Source organism: Antennarius striatus, chromosome 1 (assembly GCF_040054535.1).
Source record: "Antennarius striatus isolate MH-2024 chromosome 1, ASM4005453v1, whole genome shotgun sequence".
NCBI classification, from domain to species: domain Eukaryota; kingdom Metazoa; phylum Chordata; class Actinopteri; order Lophiiformes; family Antennariidae; genus Antennarius; species Antennarius striatus.
The window spans coordinates 10,553,671-10,577,314 of record NC_090776.1 but is presented as its reverse complement, the minus strand read 5'-3'; the positions used below and the strand labels follow the sequence as shown (position 1 = coordinate 10,577,314).

The window sequence follows — 23,644 nt, the reverse complement described above, 5'->3', positions numbered from 1 at the left end:
CCATGACGCTCTGCCAGCTGGTGGGAGAACATTGAGATGGAAGTCGTCTTCCAGGAGGAATGGCGTAAGAATTTCTGCATGACCCGGTCCTCGCTCCTGTCGTTATCAGAGTTGTAATGCTTATAAACATTTTGATCAACGCGCTGATGCAGTTATGTGTGGATGGATATTTTTTGCAAAACAAAGTCGTGTGGACACAAATTTTTACGAAGCGGAATGGGAAAACAAACAGTGGGGAGTGGCATGGAGCAGGTGCTGTCAGTTAACAAATATTTGCGAGTGCTGGAGAAAAGGGGGCTTAGGGTGATTAGAATGGTGATTGCGTAGCCATCCAGTTAGATGAATCCAGTCATAATACAGTAGTTAAGCATTTGTTGGAAGTACAGTACATATAAATACTGATTTAAAATAAATGGAAATACAATAATTAGAAATGTAGAAAGATATTTTCAAATGTAAGATATGTAAGGACTATTCTTTGTAATTTCACAAAGTATTCCTTACTTAAAACCATAATGTAAGCAAACCATTCATTCATTTTCTTACCACTTCAAGCACTGTAGTGGGTTGCAGGGAGCTGGAGCCTATCTCAGCTGACTAAGGGCGTGAGGAAGGGGAAACTCCGGGCACGACGCTGGTGCACTGCAGAGCCATACACAGACGCAGACAAACATGCACACACATACACACACACACACACACACACACACACACACACACACACACACACACACACACACACACACACACTACGGTTAACTTGGGACCGGCAATTTAACCTTAAGTGCATGTTTTTGGAGGTGGGAGGAAGCCGGAGAACACGGAGAGAACCCATGCAGACACTGGGAGAATATGCCAACTTCACACAGAGCGGGAATCAAACCCGGAACCACCTTGCTGTGTAGCAACAGTGCTACCCAGTACGCCACCGTGCTGCTAAGCAAACAATGTAGAGTTGAATAGATCATGATATCTGAAATGTACAGTATTTGTTTGAGTTCATGAAGCTGAGTAGATCTCACAGGAAAGCTTATACCTGAAAAAAAATTTGCTGTGTTCGACTCATCTTTCCATGTCAGCTTCCCAATGACATCTCTTTCATACTCAATCATGATGCTATCACCTGTTACCATTAACATCTTCACCTGTATCATGGCACACAACAACCAGCACACCAGTCTGTATTTTTTTTCCAACTACTTTGAATTGTTCCTTCATCAAATTCACAAAAAGTATATAGTCACAAAAATGATTGTTGGATGAAGGTTGATGAGGTGCAATAGGCTTTTATTTGAATGTCAAAAGATTATTTCACCTCTCCAAGGAACCATCACCTTATTGTGGTGGAGAGGTTTGTGTGCCCTAAGGATCATGGGAGCTATGTTGTCGGAGGAAGCCCGGGGCCCAAGTCTGGAGCCAGGCCTGGACGGAGGGCCCGTCAGCGAGCGCCTGGTGGCCGGGTCCAGGCTCAGCCCGAAAAGGCAACGTGGACTCTTCCCACCCTGTGGACCCACCACCCGCAGGGCAGAACGATGGGGTCAGGTGCGCTGTCATATGGGTTGCAGTGACGACGGGGTCACGACGGACCAGACCCGGGCACCAGAAGCTGGCTTTGGGGACGTGGAATGTAACCTCACTGGCGGGGAAGGAGCCTGAGTAGTGCGGGTGAACTGGGAACGTCTGGAGGAAGAATCGGTCCACGAGGCATTCAGTTCACACTTCCGAAGGAGCTTCTCATGCATCCCTGTGGAGGCTGGGGGCATTGAACCGGAATGGTTGATGTTCAAAGCTTCCATTGCTGAGGCTGTAGCTGAGAGCTGTGGTCTCAAGGTCTTGGGTGCCTCAAAGGGTGGTAACCCTCGAACACCGTGGTGGACCCCGGTGGTCAGGGAAGCCGTCCGACTGAAGGAGTCCTTCAAGAGCATGTTGTCCCTGGGAGCTCCTGAAGGAGTTGCAGGGTACCTACAGGCCAAAAGGACTGCTGCCTCGGCTGTGATGGAGGCAAAACAGAGGGAAAGTTTACTCCAAGGTGCTGGAAAGGAGGGTCCAGCCGATTGTCGAACCTCAAATTGAGGAGGAACAATGTGGGTTCCGTCCTGGTCGTGGAACAACGGACCAGCTTCTTACTCTCGCAGGGATCCTAGAGGGGGCTTAGGAGCATGCCAATCCAGTCTACACTTGTTTTGTAGACTTGGACAAGGCGTACGATTGGGTCCCCAGAGATATACTGTGGGAGGTACTGCGGGAGTGTGGGGTGAGGGGGCCTCTCCTCAGGGCCATCCAATCCTTGTACGCCGAAAGTGAGAGCTGTGTTCGGGTTCTCGGCAGTAAGTCGGACTTGTTCCGAGTAGCTGTTGGCCTTCGCCAGGGCTGCGCTTTATCACCAATTCTGTTTGTGATTTTCATGGACAGGATATCGAGGCGTAGTCGTGGTGAGGAGGGGTTACAGTTTGGTGTCCTGAGGATTGCATCGCTGCTTTTTGCAGATGATGTGGTCCTGTTTGCGTCATCGGCCTGTGACCAGCAGCACTCACTGGTCCGGTTTGCAACCGAGTGTGAAGCGGCGAGGATGAGGATAAGCACCTCCAAATCTGAGGCCATGTTCCTCAGCAGGAAACTGGTGGACTGACTTCTCCGAGTGGTGAATGAGGTCCTTCCTCAAGTCAAGGAGTTTAAGTATATTGGGGTCCTGTTTGCGAGTGAGGGAACTATGGAGCGTGAGAATAGACGGAGAATTGGGGCAGCAGGAGCAGTATTGCAGTCGGGTCATTCTCACGAAATCTGGGTTTCAAAGATTAATTAAAAAATATTTTCTAACAATTTAAGACCTTTTTGAACATATTTTCTAAAACATGTCTTTAAAAATCTCATTACCGCAACGGACTGAAAACATCAGTACCATAAACAAAGCCAATTATTTTTCACAATTTTAAATGTTGATTTTTAACAGTCATGCACAACTATTGAATTATGCTATAATAATAAAAAAATTAAAATTATATTTTTATATGATTTTGACCTTTTTCTTTCATTACCCTTTTACACCTTTTACACACTACAACCTAATAGTTTTCATATTTTATTGAAAAGTGACATACTGTATTTTCAAAATGATTTGGATAACTTTAAAGAAGTTAACATGTATATCGTGCACATGTGTTTAAAAACAAGCTACTTTTTTTTATTCATTAAAATTACGCTAAATACACACCTGTTACGGTAATGATACATGCATTGTAATGGCTAAACTTCTCATTACTGAAACAGAAGTTCTCTCCACCGCAACTGGCCTTCAAATGCTGAGGTAGGAGAGAAATGTGTTGCAGAGGATGAGGAAAATTAGCATTTTTAGCTCGCAACAGAGAAGCCATGATGACTAAGTAAATTCTTACTTCATGCACAGAAATAGGCATTAATATCACCTATTTTCATTAAAAAATTTAATAAAAATGTTTTTTTAAATAAAGAAAAAATGCTGTTTTGGTAATGATAAGCACAACTGTCGTGTAAGCAGTCTGGCAGGAGAAAATCTAACTTTTAACTTGAGAGTAAAAAAGATCTTTTCACCTGATAGCCATCTTGAAAGCACTGCCCTATGTGTTGCTTTATACAAAATATAATTTTATTTAACGTTCTCTTGACATGTGTAAACTGTTCTTCAAAGATGTTGTGGAGCATAAGAATGTTGATCACGGTCACTTAATTTCTCCTCTACGTCTTCAACATTATTAAATATGAATATTCAATGATTTGTTTTTCAGTCACTTAAAATCATCTACTACAGCATCCATGAATTTTTTTTGGCTTCTTTGTATTTTAAATTGTGAAAATAACAACATAAAGTACATTCAAACAGACCTGGATGCACTGCGGTAATGAGAATTTTGGCAGAAAACACTATAAAATATAAATATAAATAATTTTTATCATGAAATCAGTTGTTGTTCCAGATAGAGGTCATTATCAGCTTTATTATTATATTCTGTTCAGTGACTAACTTGCATGTTTTATAACTGAAATTGTGGCTGCCATGGTGATTCACTAATTTCATGAGAATGACCCAGTCGCTTTACCACACTATTGTCACAAAGAGGTAGCTAAGCCGAGAGGCAAAGCTCGCCATCTACCGTTCAATCTTCGTTCCTACCCTCACCTATGGTCATGAGCGATGAGTCATGACCGAAAGAATGAGATCACGAATACAAGCGGCTGAATTGGGCTTTCTCAGGCGGATAGCTGGTGTCTCCCTTAGAGTTAAGGTGAGAAACACTGCTGTTTGCGAGGGGTCAGAGTAGAGCCGCTGCTCCTTCGCGTGGAAAAGAGTCAGTTGAGGTGGTTTGGGCATCTGGTGCGGATGCCTCCGGGACGCCTCCCTAGGGAGGTGTTTCTGGCACGTCCCAGCTGGGAGACCTCGGGGCAGACCCAGGACCAGGTGGAGGGATTATATCTCAACACTGGTCTGGGAACGCCTTGGGATCCCCCAGTCAGAGCTGGTGGATGTGGCCAGGGAAAGAGAAGTTTGGGGCTCCCTGTTTAAGCTGCTGCCCCTGCGACCCAACAATGGATAAGTGGTGGAAGATGGATGAAGATTATTTCAAAATTATATCGTTTTGCTTGTGTATGTTTTGCAAAAAACATTTATTCTGAGGTTAGTGAAGGGACTTGACATAAAATAAGCTTTGTCAAATTGCCTGAAAAACCACTAGAATAAACTTCTTTTTAAAAATTTTTATGTAGGAATGTCCCTATACCAGTTTTTATCAGACCTAACTTATAGACCAAAGACTAGAAGAGGTGGCTGTTGTGGACCAGGAAGTAGCAAGGATTAGTCAGGATGATGTGAAGAGAGGAATGAAGATTAACCGCAGTAAGATAGAGTACATGTGTGTGAATGAGAGTGACCCAAGTGGAAGAGTGAGGTTACAGGGAAAAGAGATCAAGAAGGTGGAGTATTTTAAGTACTTGGGGTCAATAGTACAGAGCAATGGAGAGTGTGGAAAAGAGGTGAAGAAGCATGTACAGGCAGGATGGAACGGGTGGAGAAAAGCATCAGGTTTTATGTGTGGTAGAAGAGTTTCAGCTAAAATGAAAGGTAAGGTGTACAAAAATGTGGTTGGAGCAGAAATGCTGTTTGGTCTAGACATAGTGTCACTGAGGAAAAGACAGGAGACTGAGCTGGAGGTAGCAGAGATGAAGATGCTGAGGTTGTCTTTGGGAGTGACCAGGATGGATAGGATCAGGAATGGGCACATCAGAGGAACAGTACATGTTAGAGGTTTTGGAGATAATGTCAGAGAGGCCAGACTGAGATGGTTTGGACACGTCCAGAGGAGAGATGGTGAATATATTGGGAGAAGGATGCTGAGTTTTGAACTGCCAGGCAGGAGGCCGAGAGGAAGACCAAAGAGGAGGTTTATGGATGTAGTGAAAGAGGACATGGAGGTAGATGGCGTGAGGGAAGAGGATGCAGAAGACAGGGTTAGATGGAGACAACTGATTCACGACCCCTGAAAGCAAAAGCCGAAAGGAGGAGATTTTCTATGCTTTCTTCCAATTTGGAGCCTTTAACATCTCACGTAGCCATTTCTGGCTGAGTGAGAGCTTAGCATAAATTTCAACAAACTGTCAATCATTTTCCATCTCTGGTGGTCTTCGGTCACCCTTTTTTGTGTTGTTGCTGTGTCTGTGTTAACAAAATGTAGTGAAAGAGGACATGAAGGTAGTTGGTGTGAGAGAAGAGGATGTACAAGACAGGGTTAGGTGGAGGCAACTGATTCGCTGTGGCGACCTCTAAAGGGAAAAGCCGAAAGAAGAAGATAGTTTATGCTCTGCTTCACTTTGGTCATTATCACAGTGCTGGCATTGCTGCTCCCCCACCTACCTGCTTATACAGAACTGGATGTTGAGAGAAAATGCTGCCTGGAAAACTTTATTGGAGAGGATGGTGCAGGATATGTTCCAGGAAGCACGAGCTGCTGTACGCTCGGTTTTACTATCATTTTTTATTTCTCACCATCTGCCTGCACCATACCTGTTCAAAAAACATCAGTACACCCGTACAGTAGCTGGAGAATATTGATTATAATTGTTGACATGTTTACTTCCTCTTCATGCTGAGTGGTTACAACATATGTCATCTTTCAAATGAAGGCAGCTAATAACAAGCTGATATATCCTACATTTGTTTCATCACAGCATAACTGCCTCAGACATGTCATGATAGCTTGTTTTCCCAGACTTTATACAATATCAATAATAAATGCAGGTCAAATTTGACCATTAATTGCTTTTAAGAATTTTACTTCCTGAGCCAGCTTTAGGGTACATTAAATCTGATAACAGGACATCTGTTACCTATTGGAAGCAGGCAAGCTACTGTTTGTCAGTAGTAGCTCTGTAATATTTCATCTAGCTTTCAGATCTTATAATATATAGTGTAGAGAGAAAAGACATAAATTCACATATTGATGTGGCATTAATTAAAGTGGCAATCAATGTCTTTGAAGTAATTCCCTTTGGATTACTTAATAATGTAATATGCCCTTGTTGTTTTGTCCATTTTAGCTTGTCTTTGTCATCGTCATCCCTCCCTCTATTTACCTTGTAGGCATTTTAACACTAGAGTCAACCACACAATATGATAAAAGACCATCTGGTTATATTTCTACAATATCTTAATTAAGTGCTTCGTCAATAAGGACTTTTCATAAAATGATCAATATGCTTTCCTGGATGTGGCGATTTAGTGCAGTCTTTAGTTTAATGGCCTGTTTCAACAGGGACAAGAAATACATTAGTAAGATTAATTGCTGAGTCAAGTATGCATGTCACTCTGTATTTGCTATGATTGATTGGTAGTGCATTAATGACCCTACTGTCGGAAAGCCTGTAAATTTGTCATGGCTGTAATTACAAATGTATATTTGTTTCCTTGTCTTAATTTATTTTGCACCTGTGTCAGTAACTATAGTGCATTGATTGAGGGTTAAAGGTTATAATTATCCCTTGTGAAAAAGAATTACAACAATTAATTGTTTTGTTTCATATAACTTTATTGAAAAGCTACTTAGTGTGTTGAGTCATCAATTTATACAGTATACTTAATCACAATTCTGGAAGAACTAAAGCTTTTACACAAGTTCATGTAAGGGATAGAAGACTTGATCAGGAACTATGACAAAAATCTTCCATTTCCACAACAATGAGTAGTAATAAGCAAGTATTTAAAGTGATTGAAATTGATTTGTTTGACTAACAGATAATGATGTTGGTAGACACTTTTTAAATGTGGAGCCAGACAAATTTCCCAACTGACATTTGATTTGCTTTGTCGGATAAATGTGATCATTCCCGTTCAGACTGATTTCAAGTCCTGTTTTTTTTATTTGGGCTGCTTTGCTACAGTGATTGCTATGATTGCTTGAAAGTCTATTTAGTTGTCAATGGATTGCATCTGTCCAGGCTCTCAAACTCCTATCAGACTATCAAACTAAACCAAACTACAAGCCAACAGCCCAATTTGAACAGAACATCAGCATTCTAATCACTGCACTGTCTTTCATAGGTGCCTTGGAAAGTGCAAGAATAAAAAGAATAAGTTGTTGAAAGACTGGTGACTGTCATCAGGATGTCCAGCCCCCTGGCAACTTCTTTGTGAATGGATTAGAGGTCAGTATCAGTATTATTATGGCCTTTGATTCATGTCGATATACATTCATGTTCAGTGTCCCCAAGGAGTGATTAATTTTCAAAATTACTCATTTTTATTTAATAAAACACCATATATTAGTTATCATATATATATATATATATATATACATATATATATATATATATATATATTGAAATTACAGTTATGTATACTGCATTTTCTTCTGTGTGCCAATATTTGCCTGACTTCATTAGATAGATATTGAAAATTCAAACATCTGTATGAACTACTGAAAAATGGGCTCAGTCTTGCTTGTATAAAGACATGATTGAACATAACTGTCCTCTAAAGCTCAGGGTCTCTTGTCTTGTCCACTAAGTCATGTGTGATATTTTAAGAAAAGCTTAAGCTCTTTAAGCTGGTTGGGTCCGCGAGGTTGATTAAAATAATAATTGTGTCGTTAAAATAGTGACAATTATGTGTCTGCATGAAGAGCAACTCTGCAGTGCTGACATAACCCCATCCAGCTACAATGGAATCTTTAAATAATGGCACACCATTTCAGTCTTAAATGATGAGGTCACACAAGCAGTATGATGGAATCATTAATTAATTTAGAAAACATTTGCGTTCATTTATATATAACAACATTTATTGAAAAAACCTTATTCATGATAAATTTAGAAGGTAGTTTTTCAGTTTTACTTCTGGGTTCTTGATAAATCAGATGCTAACTACAGAGACCTAAATCAAATATTGATGTTACTGTTAAGCTGTTGGTTCCCATGGGACAGATTCTCATTTAGAACTAGCGAACCATGTGCTCTCATTCTTACCAGTGATCTGCTTTTTCTTTTCCTTTTGTTTCCATGGTGTTTGCGTATTTGTTCCAAGTCTCCTGTGCATTTGAGTTTATTAAATCCCTGGGGTCTCAGTCAGAAGCTCTGTTGATTTATTCTCCACCCTGACATACTGTATAACACACGGCTATGCCAACTTCAAAGCTTTTTACTATTGTACTTCTTTCACTCAGCCAAGTTTCATCAAGCAGTGAAGCTTGTTTACTTGTTGATGCAGGTTTCCTGCCCTATAGCAATACATTACTTCCATTCCTGTTGTGAAATGAAGGGATTTAGTGTAAAGTGTGTCTTTTACAGTGTATTGTTGACAGGCTGGATCATATTAAAAACCAACTCAGTATTTGACTTTGATCTGTAAAAATAGTCAGTTAATCAATTGACCTTTTCTATACCTTTATTTCATAATTTGTCCATTCCCTAATGCAGCAGTTCCCAAACTGTTCATTCCGCGCACCCACTTCTACCTCCCGACTTAGCTGACGCACCCCAATGCCCGAAACATGAAAAAAAAGAAGAAAAAGCGTAGTCTTTATAGCCATATACACTCACCGGCCACGTTATTAGGTACACCATGCTAGTAACGGGTTGGACCCCCTTTTGCCTTCAAAACTGCCTCAATTCTTCATGGCATAGATTCAACAAGGTGCTGGAAGCATTCCTCAGAGAGTTTGGTCCATATTGACATGATGGCATCACACAGTTGGCGCAGATTTGTCGGCTGCACATCCATGATGCGAATCTCCCGTTCCACCACATCCCAAAGATGCTCTATTGGATTGAGATCTGGTGACTGTGGAGGTCATTTGAGTACAGTGAACTCATCGTCATGTTCAAGAAACCAGTCTGAGATGATTCCAGCTTTATGACATGGCGCACTATCCTGCTGAAAGTAGCCATCAGAAGTTGGGTACATTGTGGTCATAAAGGGATGGACGTGGTCAGCAACAATACTCAGGTAGGCTGTGGCATTGCAACGATGCTCAATTGGTACCAAGGGGCCCAAAGAGTGGCAAGAAAATATTCCCCACACCATTACATTGCCACTACCAGCCTGAACAATTGATACAAGGCAGGATGGATCCATGCTTTCATGTTGTTGACGCCAAATTGTGACCCTACCATCCGAATGTCACAGCAGAAATCGAGACTCATCAGACCAGGCAACGTTTTTCCAATCTTCTATTGTCAAATTTCGATGAGTTTTTGCAAATTGTAGCCTCAGTTTCCTGTTCTTAGCTGAAAGGAGTGGAGCCCGGCGTGGTCTTCTGCTGCTGTAGCCCATCTGCCTCAAAGTTCGACGTACTGTGCGTTCAGAGATGCTCTTCTGCCTACCTTGGTTGTAACGGGTGGTTATTTGAGTCACTGTTGCCTTTCTGTCAGCTCGAACCAGTCTGGCCATTCACCTCTGACCTCTGGCATCAACCATGCATTTCAGCCCACAGAACTGCCGCTCACTGGATATTTTTTCTTTTTCGGACCATTCTCTGTAAACCCTAGAGATGGTTGTGCGTGAAAATCCCAGTAGATCAGCAGTTTCTGAAATACTCAGACCAGCATTTCTGGCACCAACAACCATGCCACGTTCAAAGTCACTCAAATCCCCTTTCTTCCCCATACTGATGCTCGGTTTGAACTGCAGGAGATTGTCTTGACCATGTCTACATGCCTAAATGCACTAAGTTGCCGCCATGTGATTGGCTGATTAGAAATTAAGTGTTAATGAGCAGTTGGACAGGTGTACCTAATAAAGTGGCCGGTGACCGGTAGGTATCAAGTTTAATAATATAGGCTCCTGTTAACACAGAATAGATTGTGCAATAATGGGCCTAATGATCTCTCACTTTAGAAATGGTGGGGAGAATAATAGTAACAATATAAAAATGACAATAATAATATTGTAAGTCAAAACGGTCGCCAAGCGAGCCGACTATAGATGAATGATGAACAGAAGTTATTACTATGTAGCAAATAGGCCTATTTAACAAACTAACAGTTATTAAATGGTAACAAATATGCTACTCTGCCACAAAGAATCAAAATAACATAAGCCCAAGTTCAACATCATTTTCTCTTTCGAGTACGAGTCTCATTGTGTTCTTTACCCCCTTCTCCCGATGAAGTGTCCAGGTGAGTTTTCTGTGTTCTGTGCTCTTCATTTTCAGTTTCCCCTGTCTCGTCATCATCACTCTCTTTTTCCTGCTTGATTTCTTCAGCCTGGTAGACTGCACAGCTCTCAGTTGTGGCCAATGTATCTACTTCTAGTGGGTTATCCACTAGGAGTTTTGAAATGTCGGCCAGTGACCATGCCTTGGTTAAATAGAAAAAGTCTAGCTTATGGTCAGAGAGGAGGTCCTGGGTGAGATGTTCCTTGCCCGTTGGTGAGCGGATGTTGAGAGGAGTTAAATGCATTGCTGCAGTAAGCTAGTGCCAATTATGACTCGCACAGACTATAATGCCTGCAGATTATAAAAGTATTCCAGTTAGCTTACTATCGGCGAGAAGGTCCTGGATAAGATTTCCTTTGCCCATCAGTGAACGGGTGTTGGGCATAGTGTAGTTCAGTGCGGTGTTATTGTATCTGTTGGTGGTGCTAGTTGACCGAGCTAGGTGGACTAACACGCTGTTGAAATAAATAGCGAGTTGAATAGATGGACAACAATCATGAATCCTCACATACCAAGGGTTTGGAACAAAATGAGTCAAACACTCTTGCATAATGTCTGGAAAGGGCACTATTCTCACCTGGTTTTAGCCAGGTCTACATCAACAGGAGGAAATCCAGATCATTTATCATAAAAAAGAAAGCTTTCAGGAAGAAAACGTGAGTGAGAGGTTATGGTTAGTCCACATGATGATGTTGAACAGGATCATGTGAAATGCGTATCAGTCAGTCTTCAGGGAGACATGATGGAACTGGTAGAGCCAGCAGGGAAGCTGCTCTAGATATGACAGTATGGATGCAAGGAAAGGTGGCAATGATTAAAATATAAACAGTATAAAATTAAATTAAATTAAATCCATTCAACCCCGTGCTGACCACGCCACCTCCCCCTGCTCCTCCTGATGGCATGGGGCACGAAGGAGGACCTCAGCCTCTCTGTGGAGGCGCTGTGTGACAGCAGTCTACCGCTGAAGGTGCTTCTCTTCTGGGAGAAGGTGGTGTGTAGGGGGTGGCTGGTGTTGTTCATGATAAAGGGCTGGATGGTGTTGAAGGCACCAGCCGAGCACCTTGAAATACATAAATAATTAAATAAATAATTTGAACACTTTTTAATGGAGGATTAACAGTTTAAATATTTAAATTCATTCACGAAATCATTGGTAGTTTTCAATTAAAAAACGTTTTGGGAAAATTTTAAATTAAACAAAAATACCCAAAATGCACTTGGCTTTCTCCGAGCTACATGCTAGCTTGTTGTGATAGCAACAACAATAATATGCCGAAATGCATAACTGGTTGAAAACGGGCAGTCTGTCCGGTATTAAATGTGATAGAAATGAAAGAGGACAGGATACATTGGCCACAACTGCGAGCTGTGCAGTCTACCAGGCTGAAGAAATCCAGCAGGAAAAAGAGAGTGATGATGACGAGACAGGGGAAACTTAAATGAGGAGCACAGAACACAGAAAACTCCCCCGGACACTTCATCGGGAGAAAGGGGTAAAGAACACAACGAGACTCGTACTCGAAAGAGAAAATATGATGTTGAACTTGGGCTTATGTTATTTTGATTCTTTGTGGCGGAGTAGCATATTTGTTACCATTTAATAACTGTAACAGTTTGTTAAATAGGCCTATTTGTTACATAGCAGGGCTCGAAATTGCGCCCATTTTGGTCGCATATGCGCCCAAATTTTTATCAGTGCGACTATTAAATATGTTTGGGAGCACTGGTGCGACTAGGGAAAAAAGTCTGGTGCGCTTTTTTTTGTGAGACGGTGGTCCTGTGGTCCTGCCAGGAAACAATGAGAGCGCAGCTGTGGCTGCTCTCCTGGGGGAGGGAGAGAGGAGGAACGGAGATGGACGGAGCATCTCTATCACTCCGTCACCGCCTTGTTCTTGGGTAGGTGCTCCTGAAGTCTTTGCTGGTGCTACTAACTTCTAAATTTGGGAGCACCAGTACTATCAAGAAAAAAAGTTAATTTCGAGCCCTGCATAGTAATAACTGCTGTTCATCACTCCTCTGTAGTCGGCTCGCTCGGCGACCATTTTGACTTAAAATATTATTACATGTATTGTCATTTTTATATTGTTACTATTATTCTCCCCACCGTTTCTAAAGTGAGAGATCATTAGGCCCATTATTGCACAATCTATTCTGCGTTAACAGGAGCCTATATTATTAAACTTGATACCTATATGTCTATAAAGACTACGCCTTTTCTTTTTCTTTTTTTTTCATGTTTTGGGCATTCGGGGCGCGTCAGCTAAGTCGGGAGGTAGAAGTGGGTGCGCGGACTGAAACGTTTGGGAACCGCTGGTATAGATGATTAATCCACCTCCTTTCTTCTTACCGGTGGTGTTCGTGTCCCGGTCTGCTCGTACGGAGGAGAAGCCGGTTAGTCTGACGTTAGCGTCTGGCACGTCACCAGTTAGCCACGTCTCAGAGAACACCAACAAGCTGGTCTCCCGGTAGCGCTGTTCAGTCCTGCACAGCGCCGTCAGTTCGTCCAACTTGTTCGGTAGCGAGGTCACGTTCCCCATGACGGAGGGGACGGAGGGCTTGACTCTCCTCCGGTTAGCGGCTCTAGCCGTTAGTCTAGCCCTTTCAACGCGACCCGCTCGTCATCCGCGATATCTCCGTCGGAGCTCGGCGGGGATGAGATCGCGTGTTGCTGGGTCTCATTTGACCCTCATAGACATCAACTCCTCCCTGGAGTACACTAGCATATTACTATACATTATCTAAATGTACGTTAAAAAAAAACCGCGAAATTATGCATAACAAACTCGCTCTGAGCAAAGGAAACTGCAGCCTGCTCGCGCATGCGCAGATAAACATCATTCAAACATCACTGCTGACATTTCTTTGAATAGCAATATACATCCATCTTCCACCGCTTATCCGGAATCGGGTCGCGGGGGCAGTAGCTTCAACAAGGAGCCCCAAACTTCCCTTTCCCCAGCCATATCCACCAGCGCTGACTGGGGGATCCCAAGGCGTTCCCAGGCCAGGGTTGAGATACAATCCCTCCACCTGGTTCTGGGTGTGTCCCGAGGTCTCCTCCCAGCTGGACATGCCAGAAACACCTCCCTAGGGAGGCGCCCCGAAGGTATCCGCACCAGATGACTACTGAATAGCAATAATACATTTTAAATTTGGCAATAATCAGTTGGGTGACTGAATGACAAAACCCTAAACCTATGGTCTAGGTCCGCCCTGTCTTGATTAAGATAGTGTCTCTTTCTGTTTTTGGTGGATTATCGTCTGCTGTTGTTTTCATAGTTATTAATTAATTTTCATGAAATGTTTTACTATTTAAAAATTGGTCTGTTTGTATGTTTTAGTCAAAAACCCAAAACAGACTTTTTATCCCCCTCCCTGTTTTTCCATCAGCTACATTTGATTTTAATCAAGGGAGTTTTATTAAGATAATGTGAATCTGTGTTGTTTAAGACACAACTAGTATCATAATTGTTGTCCTTCAGGAAAGTTTATTTCCTGTATGTGTGTGCTCCTCTACAATATACTGTATGAAGAACAGCATTTGTGAAAGCTCTGCTAATACAAACCAGAGTAGCAGACACGGCTAACTTGAGATAGTCTAAATGTGGTAAACTTAAATTCTTCCTGAGACATAATTGATGGTGCTACTTTTCATTTTTCACTCCTCAACATTGCTTCTTAAAGATCTCTTAATGTCTTGTATCCATTTTACATCATGTTTGTCATGTCATCAAATTTATAAGTGTCTACAGTGCAGCATTGATTTGCTTCTTCCTGCACTTGAATTGAGCTGACTTTAAGTTATCTAGTTTTGGCAAAGATATTGAAATGAACTTGGAGTAATGACTGTGCTCTTCGCTATCCTGTGTTATTTTAGAACCTAAAACTGTTGTATCCATTTTACATTCTGTCAGCAGTGAGCTGAGCTGTAATTAGTGTGGAAAGGAGACCTCAAGTATGTGTATTGATTTAATGTTGTCGCAGTGAGAGTGTGTGATTGGCTCAACTGTTTTTGTTTATTGAGATTCCAAATCATATTCACAGAGGCAATCAACAAAGTGCAAAATAACATGGTGTAATCTCAGTTGTTGTTGAACTCAGTTGACTTTAAAGCATAGAGTTGAGCAAATCAACTCACTTAAATATTGATTAAAATATTTACCATGAAAATGGATACATTTATGAAGTGGGAATTGATAAAGATTGAACAGAAATTATCATGTGGTAACAGAAACATTGATGTGACCTTTGCAGCTGTGCATTTGCAAGCATGAAATTGGTTTTTCTGGACTTGCACTAGCAAAGTAAATTCCATATGGCTACAAGGTTTTTAGCTTGTGTAACCACAGTGGCGTTCTTATTTTTAGGAAAAAAGTCTAAAACGTACAACTTTTTTGGAGTCGCGAAAATCCCTGAGCGATAACATAGCATGCTGCTATTTCTGCATGTCGACGGAAATAGCCAAAGTGACCCGATCATTAAATATGCACTCGGGTCATGACCGCCTCTTGCCCAATAAAAAAAACTAGGGCTGTCACTTTAACGCTTTAATTAGATTAATTACGCTGCAAATTAACACGCTATAAAAATTAACGCAATTAATCACGAGTGGCAAGTCAATGCTCAAGCATTTTAAATTTGGCCCATTGAATGACCCGTAGGCTGCAGCGGCACGTCACTTCCTACCTGCTCCACTAGTCAAAAACAGAGTGACTGACAACTGAGATGGATGCGACACAGGAGAGCGAGGCAAGCCCACTCGGACCTTTGGGTGGAAAGTTCATTTATAAAAAGAACAAAGACGGGACTATCAATAAAAATGCGGTGATTCTGCGCTGCCAATCTGCGCTGTAGATGCCTCCGTCAGTCTGCCCCAGGGCAGCTGTGGCTACACACGTTGCTTACCATCACCAAGTATTAATGGGGATTGAATGAATAATGGACCCAATGTAATGCGTCTGTGAGTCTCAAGAAAAGCGCTATATAAATAGAATCCATTATTATTATTGTTATTATTATTATTATTATAATTATTTGTACCTTTTGTAAAAGAGAATTTTCATATCACCGAAGCAGCTCCAGCCTAACGTACCTTTTAAATGCAAAACATGTCAAGGACAGACTTGAACGTTACCTTGCCATTTTAAAGGAAAAGTCTGTTGGCATCTTGCTATTTAGTTGCCTTATTTAGAGGCATGTTATACTATTCATTTTGAATTGCTGTATTGAGTCAGCTTTAGTATTCATTTTGATTGAGAGACTGCTTATGTGCCTGTTTGAGAAAAAAAAAACAGGATCCTTTTTTTACAAGCTAAACCCGCAAATTGGTATACGAGAAGGCGAGGACGATCGATTGAAAGAAAATGAGAAGAGGGTGTTTTATAACAGATTTTGAGTTTAAATACTAATTGAACAACAAATGGTGAATGCTGAAAAGGGGGTAGGAGTTGTGACAGACCAATCAGAAGGTAAATGAAAGATATTATCAATACTTTTTTGTAGTCTTAGACTTTTGATCTCTATGACCGGCAGGAATAACCAGCGATGCATGTAAATGTGTATTCACCTCGCTTGCTATTTTTCATGCCATTTTAAATTGAAATGAAAAATCATATCGAATTTAAAAAACCCAAAACTAAACTATGGCATACCATTGGTGTTGTCTAAGTCAAAGTTAAGATGTATTCTAGTCCAAGTAAAACTTACAAGTAAACATTGAGTAATATTTTGTATGACTGCATCTTCACATAGTGAATGCAAGTTTTCAATTGTTGAATCTCACATTTTTACCTGCAGAAAGTAGGATAGAAATAAAGATAGTTAAGCTTGAACTGTTGACTTAAGTGTAGTTTTGTAGATAAACTGAACAGAAGATTTTTACCCTCAGAATGCACCAGAATGCAGGTAAACAACCCATTTTCTAAAAAATTTCCAGTGGGGGGTCCCCCCGGACCCCTCTTGTGGGGAAGTGTCCACCCACACACCCCTACGATGAGTGTGGTTTTACACCCCCCAACAATTGAAAACTTGCATTCACTACGTGAAGATAGTCATTCAAAATATTACTCAATGTTTACTTGTAAGTTTTACTTGGACTACAAGACATTTTAACTTTGACTTAGACACTTTGATTTTAAAAATTTGATTCTTGGTATTATTCAATGTTTAGTTGTAAGTTTTTCTTGCTATTATAGCAAGCCGCTGTCTTGGACACAGGATGTGGCTTTTTGTGGCTTACTCAATTCGTTTACACTGAGCCACAGTGGCTTAGTCATACTACCTCCTAGTGCAAGCCCAGGGTTATGGCATGTAGTGTATAGCCTAAACAGACACTACATTTTCCAGCTGGGTTTTTATTTGCTTCTGAGTCATTCACAGCCAGAAGCATATAAGAACAGCTCAAGTGACGTGCTTGATACATATTACTCTTTCACAGCTTTAGGATCTTTTTGGTATAATTAGGTTAGTTTTTAAATACTGCTGACCCCCTTTTAAATTATCTGGTGTACAGATAACTGATGTGGTTTTAAAACAACTGACATTTCACAGGTCCAGGAAAGGGTTTCTTTTTTCCTTTATATGTACATGAAAATAAATTGCATAAAGTCAACTGGCTCTTTTTTACATCTTGTAAACCAGAAAACCAATGTAACTAACCAAAGACTTCCCCAGACCTTGTTTTTCCAAAATAAAAATTGCTATAGTTTTTATGTATTATTTAGGTTTATCTTCAGCTTTTTAGAAGATACACGCATCCCTTACAAAGACTGTCAGAAGTGCTGCAGGGTGTGAGTCATTGTTTTCATTTAAATATTATGGCTGGCTGAAATCCACATATAGTACCCTTCAAATTCATCTTCTGCTAGTAGTGTCTGTTGAAAAAAATGCACCCATTTTCCTTACTTTACTCAGTCCAAAAGTTCAGACAAAAAATAATTGTCATATAAAGCCATGACTCTCAATTCAGGGGTAAGGTTAAATTATATTAATGCATACAAAAGCATATTTTTACAGTAATCAGATTAGTACAATTCAAATGTGTGACGATATCATGCTAATGCAAGACAAATTGCTATTTGCTCGACTGTTCCTTGACAAATTGTTCATCATGCATGCTTCTAATACAACTCTTGTTTTTCTGTCTTGCAGTCAAGTTGCAATCATGCGGTGCCTGGCTACTCGAGTGAACTACAAGACTCTCATCATCATTTGCACTCTTTTCACTCTAATCATTGTGCTGTTGTGGAACCGCTGCTTGAGTGACACCTCCCAACATGTGGTCAAAACTGCCCTGGTGGCCCCAAGTTCCAATGTGGGGTATGCTAGCATCAGTAGCCAGCAACACCCTCCACAACCTCCAGAGCCCCCACCTGTTGTTGGAGTTCTCAGTGGGATCAAGTATGAGGAAATTGACTGCCTAATTAATGATGAATCTACGATCAAAGGCCGACGAGAGGGAGGAGAGATCTACCTGCCCTTCAGCTGGATGGAGAAATATTTTGAGGTGTATGGCAAAGTTGTGCAGTACGACGGTTATGATCGTTTTGAGTTTCAGCACAGCTATTCAAAGGTTTATGCACAGCGTGAGCCCTACCACCCCGATGGAGTCTTCATGTCATTTGAGGGATACAACGTTGAGGTCCGTGACCGTGTTAAGTGTATAAGTGGAGTAGAAGGTGAGACTTCTCTTTTAAATTGATGTTCATTATCATAGAGATACAGGATGTTGTAAAATTCTAAATTTCAGTTCATAGTGGCGCATTGGGTAGCACTGTCGCCACACAACAAGGTGGGTCTGGGTTTGCATGTTCCCCCCATGTCTGCGTGGGTTTTCTCTGGGTTCTCCGGCTTCCCCCCACCTCCAAAAACATATGCTTCAGGTTAATTGGCCGTTCCAAATTTCCTGTACCAGTGAGTGTGTGTGTGCATGGTTGTATGTTTCTGTGTAGCTCTGCGGTGTACTGGTGTCATCCGTGGAGTTTGCCCTGCCTCATGCCCTATGACAGCTGGGATAGGCTCCAGCTCCCAGTGACCTGCGCAAGCGGATGAAGCAGTCAGAAAATGAAAGAATGAATCATCATCTCATACAACATATAATGGCTATTCTTCTGACTTCTGACTATTTTGAAGAGCATCCATTTTAAGTAACATACTTAACTAACAAACCACTGTCGGGTTAAATAATAGTCAAGCTTTTCATAAAGTAAAATCAGGCAAAGGTATGAGATTATTAAATTCATTTGCAAAAAGAGTGAATGTATAATGTGCAAAAGTCAAAATATGGAAACAAGTGTGAAAAAAGTTAATGTTTCAGTCACAAAATATCATTTTCACATTTGATATTTTGTCAACTTTTGCAGTATTTTTTTTTTCCTGACTGTTGAGCCTCTACTACATATGAAGAGGTATAAATAGAGCATGTTATAGTGGGAAGTGCTCTCCAGTCAGATACAAACATTTAAGAAGTTTGAATATTTTTTTTTGGAAAACACAAGGTTTCCACTCATTTTGTTGCATACACACATCAGTGCAGAATAGATTTAGTGTATTAGGATCAAATACATACAATTAACAGTTTATTTTATCATCTTTAAACTCCATGTACGTGAGTTATTGAATTTAAATTTGTGTATTTAATTTGAATGAAGCTTCATACAGTGAATAAAAACTTGATTAACAGAATTAAAAAAAAATCAAAAGCACCATTTTGATCTTTGGCCACAATTCCTGAATGCTATTGGCTTTTCTTTAACTGTGGCCCTGAAATTATGTGTGAGTGAAATTAGAAACAAGTCCAATCTTCACTTTGACAGTATTAACATTTGTATGTTTGTATGCTGATATAAATATTGCTGGATGTATGCTAACTGACTTTCTTTTGCATGTTCCTTCACACGTTGTCCACTCTAAGAGTTGTTTCCTTTCCAAGGTCTAAAATAATGACCAAAATGGATCAATAGCTAATTTTGAAAGCTTATTAGTGCAGACCACTGTGTCATCAATAGTTTTGTTCTCTTGTGCTGGAAGAATTTGTCTTTTATACTTGGCCTGAAATTACAAATAGATATGCATTCACTTCTCTTGTCAATTGGCTAGAGAACATTGTTTTGCCAGGAAGAATAAATATTAGGGTTGTTGGTGTAGCTAACAACACTGAATGGTGAAAGTGCTGGCTGCAATGCTAACTTTAATTTTAGAAGTAATATTTATTTATAGTGGGAGGTTGACTTATCATAGGGGTATTAGTATATATCTGCATTAAAGTATGTATAATTTGTCTGATATGAAATTAGAAGTTAACAGAGCCAGTACAACATTGTCTTTTTGGAGTCAGCTGCAGTGGTTATCCTGATTAAGAGGAGTTGTGTAGTTTTCCATGTTGGCATGTCTTGTATGCATCAACAACATTATTTGCTGTTTAAAAAGAACACCACCCGAAGAACATATGCTTCTTTTACAGTGGTAATACAAATGCATGTGAGCTGTCATACACAGACGTAGAGAACACTAAATTATCAAGTGGATAATGCTTTTAATCGATCGCCTTCATTTAATTATTCAGGAATGAGAGGACCAGTTAGTTTACTTTTGACAGATTTGGCTATTATTCAGCAGTTGCCGTTAAATTTAAAAAAAATCTTAATTGTTATGGCTTTTTATTTGTCAAATTAAGTCCCCATTGATGTGCCTGCACCCCGCTACAGCAAATGGGCTAGAGGGACCATGTTTTACATATTTAAATGTATTGGGTCAGGCAGAAATTGAGCCAAATATGTTAAGTACATTTGGACTATACAGCTTGGAGCAAAGTAAAAGTCCCTTTTCCTGCAGACTGTTTCTTTCAGTACAAAATAGAAGACACATACCTACACTCTAATAACCACACATGACTCACAAACACATTTAAGGTCCATTAATTAAGCCCAACAGTCTTTAAATGCTTAGCACTCCACATGTGCTAGAATACATGCCGCTCTTCTCCTCAGCATTTATCCAGAGGTGAAAATAGCTGGTCATTAATTAGTCTGCCACAGTATGAGGTACTGCAGGGTCACAGGAACATTTCAGCCCTAAGGCACATGCTACTCAGGACAAGGTTAGTTAGAACACATGTATCTCAGAAAGTTAGAATATCTTAGAGAAGTTACATTTTTTGTCAGTTTCTCACGGTGAAAAGAGTGCATATTCCAGACATACAGCACGAACTAAAAATTATATTTTTTTAAATTTTATTTGGACTGTTACAGTCCCTGGCTTCAAAAAAATTACATTTCTCAGAATATTATAATATTTCAAGTTTTAGTAATTCAAAAATCCATACTGTACATACCATGTAACTTGTCAGTTTTAGGTACACACTGCCACAGTTACCAGGACGGTTGCTGACTTGATAGTTGTGCATATGACACTCACTTATACTCTCCACAAAGAAGGTAAACCATAGAACCAGTGCTGAAAAGGCTGACTGATCACAGAATGCTGGGTCAAGAGATATTTGTGGAAAGTTTGCTAGAATGACAAAGTGAGGTACAAAAATATGCACAGGCAACAGTGATGATGTCATTGTTGAGAAATCTGTCAAGTGACCTTATTTCATGAACTTGGGAGAGCTTCACAAAAAGTGGACATAAGCTGAAGTCCAAGCATACAGATCCATCTTGCACAGAGGGGTGCAAGAAAATTGACTACAAGTTTCACATTCCTCCTGTCAACACCTCCTGAACCAGAAGCATTCTACTTGGGCTAAGGAGACAAAGAACTGGACCATTGCTTCGTGGTTCAGAGAAACACAGAATCCAAGCTACTTTAAAGCAGTCTTAAGTGTCCAAAGTCAGATGATGTGCGGTCCATATTGTCTGGTGGTGTCGGTCAACTATGTTTTATTAAGTCCAAAGTCTCTACCAGGAGATCTTAGAGCTCTTCACCCTTCCATTTGCTGATGAGCTTTATGAATATGCTGTTCTGCTTTTCTTACGGGATTTGGCACCCAACCACAGCACTCTGAATGGGGTTGCTTACTATGGTATTACTGGTAGATTAGTCGGCCAACTCACCTGACCTGAACCCTTCAGACAATGTTACCTGGTATATAATACAGAAGAGTTGAAGGCTGCTATCGTCTGCGTCCGTGATGTAAACCGACAAATTGAATGTACCTAATGGTAAATTTAAAATAACTTTGTTTTGTTTTTTTAGTTGGAATCAATTAAAGATTCGTTTAGAGTGAAGGAGGAGGAGGGGGTAGTTATTGTCAGTCAGAAGTATCAGAGTTGTCATCAGAAAGATCATCACCACAACCAATATCTTAACTAGCCTTTGCTTTATCATCCATGAAGTATCCTAGGGTTTATGAAGCCTGACGTGCCGAGATGCTCACAGAGACAGTAACGTGTTAGAGAAGCACTTATGCTGCTGTGCTGCTGGGTGGGGGTTGTGGCAGAAAGGGGAATTGAAGTAGTCGGATATGGCAGCGCGTGGTTGTTTATATCTCTTCGTAAGTTGAATGGTCGTCTCTGTCGTTTGAGATACTTGATTTTAGATTTCATGAGCTGTGATCTATAATTGTTGAAATTAAAATTAAAAAGTCTTGATTTTTTTTTTATTTACATGTACTGTTAGTTTCCCTATAGTGGGATGAATAGATAATCCTATCTTTATCTACATGAAAAGTTCACCGTTTAAATTATGGGGTAAATGAACTTTTCAAAGATATTCTATTGATTTGAGACACAACTGTATCCACAATCATCAGAAATTGTTATTAAGTGTTATGATGGTCCATTTACATCATTATGTTTATATATCAAACTCAAACAGTCACATATTTACTAAATGTCTCCCGTCAAATTTTTTGGTTTTATAGTAATGTTAGAAAATGAAATTTTAGTTTGTTGCTGCAGAATTTCTCATTTTTGGATGTTGCAATCAACAACAAATAACACTCTTTGTCTTATGTCTCGTACTTTTACTGGAACCATCTTATTTCTTCACTTTTCATTTTACTGAAGCCCACTTAAACACACAGAAACACACACAATATATGTAAAAGACGTAATATATGTCTTTTACATACTGTATATTATGTCTTTTACATATATTACACATACTCTTGCACAAAATATACACTGCCCGGCCAAAGAAAAAGCCACCGTTTGGGTTTCAATAAGAAAATTGCAGTGTTATGATCAGGGGCTGCTTCGGTTGGTCAAGTCTAGGCTCAGCAATATTATTCAGCAAAAAAATTAAGTCAGCTGAGCAGGCTTGCGCTGGCCATTTGCCACTTCGCCATAGGCGAAGTAAATTCCATACGGCTACAAGGTTTTTAGCTTGTGTAGCCACAGTGGCGTTCTTATTTTTAGGAAAAAAAGTCTAAAACTGACAACTTTTTTGGACTCGCGAAAATCACTGAGAGATAACATAAGCCCATTTGGCCCATTGAGTGACCCATAGGCTGCAGCGTCACGTCACTTCCTACCTGCGCCACTAGTCAAAAGCAGAGTGAATGACAAAAGAGATGCACGCAACACAGGAGAGCGAGGCAAGCACACTCGGACCTTTGGGCGGAAAGTTTATTTATAAAAAGAACAAAGACGGGACTATCAACAAAAACGCGGTGATTCTGCGCTGCCAATCTGCGCTGTAGACGCCTCCGTTTGTCTGCCCCAGGGCAGCTGTGGCTACACATGTAGCTTACCATCACCAAGTATGAATGAGGAGTAAATGAATAATGGACCCAATGTAAAGCGTCTTTGAGCGTCCAGAAAAGCGCTATATAAATATAATCCATTACTATTATTATTATTATTATTATTATTATTATTATTTGTACCTTTTGTAAAAGAGAATTTTCATATCACCGAAGCAGCTCCAGCCTAACGTATCATTTAAATGGAAAACATGTCAAGGACACAGAGTTTGAACGTTAACTTACCCTTTTAAAGGAAAAGCCTGTTGGTATCTTGATA

At 40.3% G+C, this 23,644-nt stretch overlaps 1 protein-coding gene across 1 annotated transcript in view; it reads left to right on the top strand.

Moving 5' to 3' along the window:
- Positions 1–23,644, top strand: part of glceb (glucuronic acid epimerase b) — a 73,870-nt gene that overhangs the window by 34,412 nt on the left and 15,814 nt on the right. Inside the window, exons 2-3 of the mRNA XM_068316945.1 lie at positions 7,565–7,668; positions 17,829–18,355. Of these exons, the coding sequence (XP_068173046.1) occupies positions 17,842–18,355 (514 nt within the window). The 5' untranslated portion in view covers positions 7,565–7,668; positions 17,829–17,841. The remainder of the gene's footprint in view (positions 1–7,564; positions 7,669–17,828; positions 18,356–23,644) is intronic.